The following is a 12,558-nucleotide window of genomic DNA, read 5'->3' as shown; positions in this document are numbered from 1 at the left end:
GTTTTTTTTTAGTCGGGGACAGCCCTAGTGTGTGTGATAGTCATGAGCAACGTCGAATCCAAAAGCTCTCAAAACAACCACCGGGGTCCCATAGCAACCAGGAGAGAGCGAGAGAGAGAGAGAGAGAGAGAGAGAGAGAGAGAGTGTGTGAGAGGGAGAGAGAGAGAGTGTGTGAGAGGGAGAGAGAGAGAGAGAGAGAGAGAGAGAGAGAGAGAGAGAGAGAGAGAGAGAGAGAGAGAGAGTGTGTGTGAGAGGGAGGGGCCACAGTCTATTCAGACCTCATCTAGTAGTAAAGCCTCTAATCTGACCAATACAAACTGTGAATGGAGTTCCATTCCAGCTGCCTTACTCACTCACACCACAACTACACCAGTTCTATCCATTGATTGGTTTAACCCACCAGAAACCTGTTTTGATTGGTCAGCTGTAATGCATCTGCTGTGACAGGCTTTAGTCATTGGTTTTTCCTCAGTTCCCCCCAATGTTACATGTTTTATTAACTTGGTTCATAAATTATATACAAAAAAAACATGCCATCTCTCTATCTCTCATCCCCTCTCTCTCCCCCTCCCTCCCTCTCTCCCCCTCCCCCTCTCTTCCTGTCTTCCTGAAATAGAGAGGAAACCTCAGTCCATCTGCTTACTCAGTCTTTAAAACCCTCTGTCAGCATTTTCACCGTTGACTAATAAAGTTATTTTAGTTTTGAAATGGTAACTTCAGAGAAAAAAATACTCTTTTGTCTCTTTCTCTCTCTCCCCATCTCTCTCTCTCTCTCTCTCTCCCTCCCTCTCTCTCACTCTCTCTCTCTCTCTGTATCAGTAGTGATGCGTACTGCTATTTGTCACACCACTGTAGGTCTAGTCAGCAGCATGTGTGTGTGGTATGGGTGTAGGTCGCCTCGTCGCGAACCAGGCTTCCCTAAAATGGGAAGTGTGGGGATGTTCCATGGCAGAAATCAGGAAGGAACCCGGTGCCTTGCTTGGGAGGAGCTCATCAGATTTATGCCCAAAAAATATCAACAAAACAACCACTGGTTACAAAACATTTTATAACGTTTTGTCCAGATGAGCTAAAGCTGTCAAGCTGCAGTAAGAAGGAAGAAATGATATACAACATTGGCCATATCAATATTTATATTTGGACGTTTCTAACGTGATATTTGGCTGTAAAGGCTAGCATGTAGAAATGATATACAACATTGGCCATATCAATATTTATATTTGGACGTTTCTAACGTGATATTTGGCTGTAAAGGCTAGCATGCGGGACAAGTCGCTACGATTTTTTTGGGGAGAAAAGTCAGCTAACCTCGTGAGCTACCTAGGTATAACTAACTAGCTAGCTACTAGCTACTATAACTAACTAGCTAGATACTATAACTAACTAGCTAGCTATGATCTACTATAACTAACTAGCTAGCTACTAGCTAGTTCAATGTCTCTCAGGATTATAAAGCCAAACCAAAAAGATAATAACAACAGCATATTATTGACCTAAATGGATAGCTGTGTTAGCCCAGTCGCTAGCTTATACAGGGTCGGTGACACATAGAGCAACCATGTCTATGGGAACTACTGCAGTCATTTTGTTAGCAACATTGCTAAAAATGAACGAAATAACATAGAAATGCTACCTGTAATGCTTATCTCCTGTAGCCTAACTAACTGTCGTCTCCTTACTGTCATATTGTACCTAAATTACAAGGGTTGGATTTGAACTAAACAATTTTTAAACAACATTTCCTGGTTGTTAAAACTCTTAATAGTTTTCCTAATTTCAGTTTTTATGTGACCAAAAACAAGCAACTATAATGTAGACCGGGAAGCATAGAAATAGAGCACATAGAACATATCTACTGCTTATTAGACTTGCTTTTCATGAGAAATGACAGATCTATAACTTACATTTCTATCTGAATTTGGTCTGGTCACTGAGCAGACTTCTATTCCAGAGGTGGCCAACCCTGCTCCACTGATCTACTGGCTGAGTAGACTTCTATTCCAGAGGTGGCCAACCCTGCTCCACTGATCTACTGGCTGAGTAGACTTCTATTCCAGAGATGGCCAACCCTGCTCCACTGATCTACTGGCTGAGCAGACTTCGATTCCAGCCCAGAAAATAGCACTCTTGATGATCAACTCTTTAGATGTGATGATGAGTTGGTAATCGGGTGTGTTATTGCTGGGCTGGAACAGAACCCTGCACAGCCAGCAGCTCCCGTTGTAACCAGGTTAATACACTGTGTGGGATGTTTAACTGTATAACTGTATACAGCATTCTGTTAAACATAGGTGGGCCAACACATATAACCCAGGGCACATAGGATATACCCTTCGTCTCTTGGGACGTTCATCGGGACCTCTCTCTTCATCTGCCAACGGGCTTTCTTTCACAGCATTCCATAGCCGAGGACAGATTACATCACAAAGAAACAGGCTTCATTATACTCCAATGAGACGGCACTGAATAGTATGTTGCCATTATCTCTCTGTCCTCGTAGTTTAACCCTCTAGGGACTGGAGAATCTGTTCATAATGACCTGTCCAGTGGCCTACCATTCTCCCGTTACTGACAGCTGAAGCGGCAATGTCACCCTCTTCCATGGCCGTTATCTAGAAAATACATTTGGAGACTATTTTTAATTTTACAATGATTACATCAAGATAGCTAGCCAATAGGAAGTTAGCTAGCTGATTACATTTAATTCACTTAGCTAAACAGTGTGTAAAGTTAGCTAGCTCGCTAGTTAGCGGCTCAGTGGAGTAAGCCTACGAAGTGGCCTACTGTAGCTAGCTAGCTAGCAGCTCAGTGGAGTCTACAAAGATGCCTACTGTAGCCAGCTAGATAGTTAGCAGCTCAGTGGAGTTAGCCTACAAAGTGACCTACTGTAGCTAGCTAGTTAGCAGCTCAGTGGAGTCTACAAAGTGGCCTACTGTAGCCAGCTAGCTAGTTAGCAGCTCAGTGGAGTCTACAAAGATGCCTACTGTAGCCAGCTAGATAGTTAGCAGCTCAGTGGAGTTAGCCTACAAAGTGACCTACTGTAGCTAGCTAGTTAGCAGCTCAGTGGAATTAGCCTACGAAGTGGCCTACTGTAGCCAGCTAGCTAGTTAGCAGCTCAGTGGAGTCTACAAAGATGCCTACTGTAGCCAGCTAGATAGTTAGCAGCTCAGTGGAGTTAGCCTACAAAGTGACCTACTGTAGCTAGCTAGTTAGCAGCTCAGTGGAGTCTACAAAGTGGCCTACTGTAGCCAGCTAGCTAGTGTCAATGATTAGTTATTGGAGAAACAAGACCAAGATGAGACTCTGGACAAGGCGGATACGGTATATTCGAGGCCTTTTAATCAAGCATAGTAATATCTGGCAAACGTGCAGCACGGCTCCTATCGTCCACTCTTAGGGAGCTTTCGGAAAAAGAGGGCATAACACATATTTGGGCAGTACATTTATACATTGAAATGACGTAGGTAGATTCTAGTAGTCCTGGCTCCTGGTTGGTTGTTCGTAGGTGATAGACAGTCCTCTCCAGCCTGTTGTCAGTATCCCATTGGTTCTTGACAGAGTTCTTTGTCTTTGTAGCCCATCCCAAAGGGTTTTGAGCAGTGTATATCCATGGGTTATCAGTGTGTTTAACAACAGTCAGTGAATGCGTCATTACATGTTTTAATATGTTATTACAACACTAGTTAGCAGCTCAGTGGAGTCTACAAAGATGCCTACTGTAGCCAGCTAGCTAGATAGCAGCTCAGTGGAGTTAGCCTACAAAGTGGCCTACTGTAGCCAGCTAGCTAGTTAGCAGCTCAGTGGAGTCTACAAAGTGGCCTACTGTAGCCAGCTAGCTAGATAGCAGCTCAGTGGAGTTAGCCTATAAAGTGGCCTACTGTAGCTAGAAATGTAACATCTAGTCAACAACGGTGGTATGGCAAAGTGAGACTAGAGTGTAGTGTGTGTGTGTCTGTCTGCCTGCGTATGTAGTCTGTGTTAATCTCCTCAACGCTGGGAATTCCCCCTCTCCCCCACTCCTGGCCCCTCCCCTCTTACGTTGGCGGACTTTGTTTCCTGTGGCGGTGACATCACAGGTCAGCCTTTGGGTCATGGGGGTTGCGTTTCCTGTTTGGCACGGCAACATAACGGTTCACGACCGTTCGTCCAATGGGGTCCGTTTTAGAACACGACTCTGTGACAAATTATTATTCATTTATAAGACAAGTTGGAATCTCATTTGGAGAAGAAGAAAAACTGACATTTACAATAAGACCAGACCAGAGCCCATCAGCTAAATGAAAGACGGATTGAAAGAAGAACATTGGAAAGAGGAATAGTTTTGGAAAGAGGAATAGTTTAGAAAAGAGGAATAGTTTTAGAAAAGAGGAATAGTTTAGAAAAGAGGAATAGTTTTGGAACGAGGAATAGTTTTGGAAAGAGGAATAGTTTTGGAAAGAGGAATAGTTTAGAAAAGAGGAATAGTTTAGAAAAGAGGAATAGTTTTGGAAAGAGGAATAGTTTTGGAAAGAGGAATAGTTTTGGAAAGAGGAATAGTTTAGAAAAGAGGAATAGTTTAGAAAAGAGGAATAGTTTTGGAAAGAGGAATAGTTTTGGAAAGAGGAATAGTTTTGGAAAGAGGAATAGTTTAGAAAAGAGGAATAGTTTTGGAAAGAGGAATAGTTTTGGAAAGAGGAATAGTTTAGAAAAGAGGAATAGTTTAGAAAAGAGGAATAGTTTAGAAAAGAGGAATAGTTTAGAAAAGAGGAATAGTTTAGAAAAGAGGAATAGTTTAGAAAAGAGGAATAGTTTTGGAAAGAGGAATAGTTTAGAAAAGAGGAATAGTTTAGAAAAGAGGAATAGTTTAGAAAAGAGGAATAGTTTTGGAAAGAGGAATAGTTTTGGAAAGAGGAATAGTTTTGGAAAGAGGAATAGTTTAGAAAAGAGGAATAGTTTTGGAAAGAGGAATAGTTTTGGAAAGAGGAATAGTTTTGGAAAGAGGAATAGTTTAGAAAAGAGGAATAGTTTTGGAAAGAGGAATAGTTTAGAAAAGAGGAATAGTTTAGAAAAGAGGAATAGTTTAGAAAAGAGGAATAGTTTAGAAAAGAGGAATAGTTTAGAAAAGAGGAATAGTTTTGGAAAGAGGAATAGTTTTGGAAAGAGGAATAGTTTTGGAAAGAGGAATAGTTTTGGAAAGAGGAATAGTTTTGGAAAGAGGCATAGTTTTGGAACGAGGGCTAGTTTTGGAACGAGGGCTAGTTTTGGAACAAGGAATAGTTTTGGAACGAGGGCTAGTTTTGGAAAGAGGAATAGTTTTGGAACGAGGAATAGTTTTGGAACGAGGGCTAGTTTTGAAAAGAGGAATAGTTTTGGAACGAGGGCTAGTTTTGGAAAGAGGAATAGTTTTGGAACGAGGAATAGTTTTGGAACGAGGGCTAGTTTTGAAAAGAGGAATAGTTTTGGAACGAGGGCTAGTTTTCTGTGTGTGGGGAAGGGAGGGGAAAGGGGGGGTTGCTGTCTCTCTGTCTGGTTAATCCTTCTCTCTGTTTTCACACACACAGCTGTTTCCTGGGGTGGTGGATGTGAGCGAGGTTGTAATCTACCAGACTGAACTATCATACTAAATAACGTTAAACATCCTGTTTGGCTCAGTCGGTGTGGTGCATGTAAGACCAAAGGTCGTGGGTTTGATACAGCCTGGGGACACCTATTCATAAAATGGACCAATGACTTTGGATAAAAGTGTCTGCTGAACGCATTAAGAAGCTGATCCTGGGTCTGTTTTAGTGTTGTTCCCTTCAGAGGCATTGGGAGATTGCTTCATAGAGCCCCTGGAACGCATTAAGAAGCTGATCCTGGGTCTGTTTAGGTGTTGTTCCCTTCAGAGGCATTGGGAGATTGCTTCATAGAGCCCCTGGAACGCGTTCAGAAGCTGATCCTGGGTCTGTTTAGGTGTTGTTCCCTTCAGAGGCATTGGGAGATTGCTTCATAGAGCCCCTGGAACGCATTAAGAAGCTGATCCTGGGTCTGTTTAGGTGTTGTTCCCTTCAGAGATATTGGGAGATTGCTTCATAGAGCCCCTGGAACGCATTAAGAAGCTGATCCTGGGTCTGTTTTAGTGTTGTTCCCTTCAGAGGCATTGGGAGATTGCTTCATAGAGCCCCTGGAACGCATTAAGAAGCTGATCCTGGGTCTGTTTTAGTGTTGTTCCCTTCAGAGGCATTGGGAGATTGCTTCATAGAGCCCCTGGAACGCGTTCAGAAGCTGATCCTGGGTCTGTTTAGTGTTGTTCCCCTCTTAGAGGCAGAACACAGGGTCAACACACTTTTATCAGAAAACATTGCTCTCTTTCTTACTCCCTCTTTCTCCCTTTCTCTCCCCCTCTGTCCCTCTCTCTCTCTCTCTCTTTCTGTCCCTCCCTCCCTCCCTCTTTCTCCCTCCTCTCTGTCTGTGTCAGGGTTGAGTTTAATGATCAGTTTTGTTTGTTTGAACATTGTAGAGCATTCTAGAAGCCTCGGTGTCAACGTCGTTTCGCACTGGACACACACTGGTTGAATCAACGTTGTTTCGCACTGGAAACACACTGGTTGAATCAACGTCGTTTCCCACTGGACACACACTGGTTGAATCAACGTCGTTTCCCACTGGACACACACTGGTTGAATCAACGTCGTTTCGCACTGGAAACACACTAATTTGAATCAACGTCGTTTCGCACTGGACACACACTGGTTGAATCAACGTCGTTTTCACGTCATTTCAATGAAATTACATTGAACCAACGTGGAATAGACGTTGAATTGACGTCTTTGCTCAGTGGGAAGAGTGTTTGTTGTTGTGTGTGGTTGAATTATATAGCAAATACTTTCAGAAACTTGTGCTTGAGCTTTCAGCATGTTGTGTCCAATGGAAACAATGGAATAAAACGTTTCATTAAGTCAACACGACTGTTCTTCCTGTTCACAGAGTGAGTCGGTGAAATACTTCCTGGATAACCTGGACCGGATTGGCCAGCCGGTGAGTGGGCGGAGCTTCTTTACCTTTAACCTTTGATGTCAGAACCTCTAATGCCACACCCCCCCCCCCCCCCCCATCATCTGATAGTATTACTGACTATGTAATTACAAAATTGTTGAATACTGTTGTTGTACATAAATACTGTTCATAAATGACAACCCAAAACAATCAAAGAGCATGATAATATTACTGTTCTCCTCTCTCTCCTCTCTCCTCCATCCTTCTATCCCTCTCTCCTCCTCTCTCCTCCATCCTTCCATCCCTCTCTCCTCCTCTCTCCTCCATCCTTCCATCCCTCTCTCCTCCTCTCTCCTCCTCTCTCCTCCATCCCTCTCTCCTCCTCTCACCTCCATCCTTCCATCCCTCTCTCCTCCTCTCTCCTCCATCCTTCCATCCCTCTCTCCTCCATCCTTCTATCCCTCTCTCTCCTCTCTCCTCCATCCTTCCATCCCTCTCTCCTCCTCTCTGCTACATCCTTCCATCCCTCTCTCTCCTCTCTCCTCCATCCTTCCATCCCTCTCTCCTCCTCTCTCCTCCATCCCTCTCTCCTCTCTCCTCCATCCTCCCATCCCTCTCTCCTCCATCCTTCCATCCCTCTCTCCTCTTCTCTACTCATCTCTGCTCCCCTCTCTCCTCCATCCTTCCATCCCTTTCTCCTCCTCTTTCCTCCATCCTTCCATCCCTCTCTCCTCCCCTCTCTCCTCCATCCTTCCATCCCTTTCTCCTCCTCTCTCCTCCATCCTTCCATCCCTCTCTCCTCCTCTCTACTCCTCCCCTCTCTCCTTCATCCTTCCCTCTCTCCTCCTCTCTGCTCCTCTCTACTCCTCCCCTCTCTCCTCCATCCTTCCATCCCTCTCTCCTCCTCTCTGCTCTTCTCTACTCCTCCCCTCTCTCCTCCATCCTTCCATCCCTCTCTCCTCCTCTCTCCAGAACTATATCCCTAGTCGGCAGGACATTCTGTTTGCACGGAAGGCGACTAAAGGAATCGTAGAACACGACTTTATCATAAAGAAGATTCCGTTTAAGATGGTTGATGTGGGGGGTCAGAGGTCACAGAGACAGAAATGGTTTCAGTGCTTCGACGGAATCACATCTATACTGTTCATGGTGTCATCATCCGAGTACGACCAGGTAGGCTACAGACAGACAGACAGACAGACAGACAGACAGACAGACAGACAGACGTATGACCAGGTACACCCAACCACCAGACCTGAGTATATGAGGTGCAGATGTAGCTGGGAGGTTTTGGGGGTGAAATCACATCTTCAGTTTTAGAGTCAGCCGGAAGGGAGACATTTCTCACCTCCTCTCCCATAGGTTCTGATGGAGGACCGGAGGACCAATCGGCTGGTAGAGAGCATGAACATCTTTGAGACGATCGTGAACAACAAGCTCTTCCTCAACGTGTCCATCATCCTCTTCCTCAACAAGACTGACCTGCTGGTGGAGAAGCTAGGCCAGTCTGACATCACTAAAAACTTCCCAGAATACAGGGGAGACCCTCGCAGGCTGGAGGATGTACAGGTAGGATTTAACACACAGGACCTACAGGTAGGATCAAACACACAGGACCTACAGGTAGGATCTAACACACAGGGTCTACAGGTAGGATCTAACACACAGGACCTACAGCTAAGATCTAACACACAGGACCTACAGGTAGGATCTAACACACAGGGTCTACCGGTAGGATCTAACACACAGGACCTATAGGTAGGATCTAACACACAGGACCTACAGGTAGGATGTAACACACAGGACCTATAGGTAGGATCTAACACACAGGACCTACAGGTAGGATCTAACACACAGGGTCTACCGGTAGGATCTAACACACAGGACCTATAGGTAGGATCTAACACACAGGGTCTACAGGTAGGATCTAACACACAGGACCTACAGGTAGAATCTAACACACAGGACCTACAGGTAGGATCTAACACACAGGACCTACAGGTAGGATCTAACACACAGGACCTATAGGTAGGATCTAACACACAGGACCTACAGGTAGGATCTAACACACAGGACCTATAGGTAGGATCTAACACACAGGACCTACAGGTAGGATCTAACACACAGGACCTACAGGTAGAATCTAACACACAGGACCTACAGGTAGATTCTAACACACAGGACCTACAGGTAGATTCTAACACACTGGACCTACAGGTAAACACACCTGACCAGGTACACAAACACACCTGCCCAGGTAAACACACAAACACACCTGACCAGGTACACACACAAACACACCTGCCCAGGTAAACACACAAACACACCTGCCCAAGTAAACACACAAACACACCTGCCCAGGTAAACACACAAACACACCTGACCAGGTAAACACACAAACACACCTGCCCAGGTAAACACACAAACACACCTGCCCAGGTAAACACACAAACACACCTGCCCAGGTAAACACACAAACACACCTGACCAGGTAAACACACAAACACACCTGCCCAGGTAAACACACAAACACACCTGCCCAGGTACACACACAAACACACCTGCCCAGGTACACACACAAACACACCTGCCCAGGTAAACACACAAACACACCTGACCAGGTACACACACAAACACACCTGACCAGGTAAACACACAAACACACCTGCCCAGGTAAACACACAAACACACCTGCCCAGGTAAACACACAAACACACCTGACCAGGTACACACACAAACACACCTGACCAGGTAAACACACAAACACACCTGCCCAGGTAAACACACAAACACACCTGACCAGGTAAACACACAAACACACCTGACCAGGTACACACACAAACACACCTGACCAGGTACACACACAAACACACCTGCCCAGGTAAACACACAAACACACCTGACCAGGTAAACACACAAACACACCTGCCCAGGTAAACACACAAACACACCTGACCAGGTACACACACAAACACACCTGACCAGGTACACACACAAACACACCTGACCAGGTAAACACACAAACACACCTGACCAGGTAAACACACAAACACACCTGACCAGGTACACACACAAACACACCTGACCAGGTAAACACACAAACACACCTGCCCAGGTAAACACACAATCACACCTGACCAGGTAAACACACAAACACACCTGCCCAGGTAAACACACAAACACACCTGACCAGGTACACACACAAACACACCTGCCCAGGTAAACACACAAACACACCTGACCAGGTAAACACACAAACACACCTGCCCAGGTAAACACACAAACACACCTGACCAGGTACACACACAAACACACCTGACCAGGTAAACACACAAACACATCTGACCAGGTACACACACAAACACACCTGCCCAGGTAAACACACAAACACACCTGACCAGGTAAACACACAAACACACCTGCAAAGGTAAACACACAAACACACCTGACCAGGTACACACACAAACACACCTGACCAGGTACACACACAAACACACCTGACCAGGTAAACACACAAACACACCTGACCAGGTACACACAATCACACCTGACCAGGTACACACACAAACACACCTGACCAGGTACACACACAATCACACCTGACCAGGTAAACACACAAACACACCTGACCAGGTACACACACAAACACACCTGCCCAGGTAAACACACAAACACACCTGACCAGGTACACACACAAACACACCTGACCAGGTACACACACAAACACACCTGACCAGGTACACACACAAACACACCTGCCCAGGTAAACACACAAACACACCTGACCAGGTAAACACACAAACACACCTGACCAGGTACACACACAAACACACCTGACCAGGTACACACACAAACACACCTGCCCAGGTAAACACACAAACACACCTGCCCAGGTAAACACACAAACACACCTGCCCAGGTAAACACACAAACACACCTGACCAGGTACACACACAAACACACCTGAACAGGTACACACACAAACACACCTGACCAGGTAAACACACAAACACACCTGACCAGGTACACACAATCACACCTGACCAGGTACACACACAAACACACCTGACCAGGTAAACACACAAACACACCTGACCAGGTAAACACACAAACACACCTGACCAGGTACACACAATCACACCTGACCAGGTACACACACAAACACACCTGACCAGGTAAACACACAAACTCTCAAACCTCTTCTCTGTCTCTCTCTGCAGGCGTTCCTGGTGCAGTCGTTCAGTCGTAAGCGGCGTAACCGTGGGAAACCTCTGTTTCATCACTTTACCACGGCGATCGACACGGAGAACATCCGCTTTGTGTTCCACGCTGTTAAAGACACCATACTGCAAGAGAACCTCAAAGACATAATGCTGCAGTGATGCACACATTATATACACACACACATTATATACACACACATTATATACACACACACACACACACACACACATTATATACACACACACATTATATACACACACACACATTATATACACACACACACACACACATTATATACACACACACACACACACACACACACACATTATATACACACACACACACACACATTATATACACACACACACACACACACACACACATTATATACACACACACACATTATATACACACACACACACATTATATACACACACATTATATACACACACATTATATACACACACACACACATTATATACACACACACACACATTATATACACACACACACACACACATTATATACACACACACATTATATACACACACACACACACATTATATACACACAGACACATTATATACACACACACACATTATATACACACACACACATTATATACACACACATTATATACACACACATTATATACACACACACACACATTATATACACACACACACACATTATATACACACACATTATATACACACACACATTATATACACACACACACACACATTATATACACACACACACACACATTATATACACACACACATTATATACACACACACACACACATTATATACACACACACACATATTATACACGCACACATTATATACACACACACACACACATTATATACACACACACACACATTATATACACACACATTATATACACACACACAGACACACATTATATACACACACACACACACACATTATATACACACACACACATTATATACACACACACACACACACATTATATACACACACACACACACATTATATACACACACATTATATACACACACACATTATATACACACACATTATATACACACACACATTATATACACACACACACACACATTATATATACACACACACACACACATATTATATACACACACACACACACATTATATACACACACAGACACACACATTATATACACACACACACACACATTATATACACACACACACACACACATTATATGCACACACACACACACATTATATACACACACACACACACACATTATATACACACACAGACACACACATTATATACACACACACACACACATTATATACACACACAGACACACACATTATATACACACACACACATTATATACACA

General features: G+C 44.2%; 1 protein-coding gene across 1 annotated transcript in view; it reads left to right on the top strand.

Moving 5' to 3' along the window:
• The window catches only part of gna12a (guanine nucleotide binding protein (G protein) alpha 12a), a 32,276-nt gene extending 20,779 nt beyond the window's left edge, over positions 1 to 11,497 (top strand). Inside the window, exons 3-6 of the mRNA XM_090194941.1 lie at positions 6,946 to 6,996; positions 7,927 to 8,127; positions 8,317 to 8,523; positions 11,175 to 11,497. Of these exons, the coding sequence (XP_090051067.1) occupies positions 6,946 to 6,996; positions 7,927 to 8,127; positions 8,317 to 8,523; positions 11,175 to 11,336 (621 nt within the window). The 3' untranslated portion in view covers positions 11,337 to 11,497. The remainder of the gene's footprint in view (positions 1 to 6,945; positions 6,997 to 7,926; positions 8,128 to 8,316; positions 8,524 to 11,174) is intronic.
• Positions 11,498 to 12,558: the final 1,061 nt, after the last annotated feature.

The sequence above is a fragment of the Oncorhynchus mykiss genome, chromosome 13 (assembly GCF_057628025.1).
Source record: "Oncorhynchus mykiss isolate SJ-2025 chromosome 13, ASM5762802v1, whole genome shotgun sequence".
NCBI lineage: Eukaryota > Metazoa > Chordata > Actinopteri > Salmoniformes > Salmonidae > Oncorhynchus > Oncorhynchus mykiss.
Note: the sequence above shows the minus strand (reverse complement) of the source record. Positions and strands in the feature narration are given on the sequence as shown.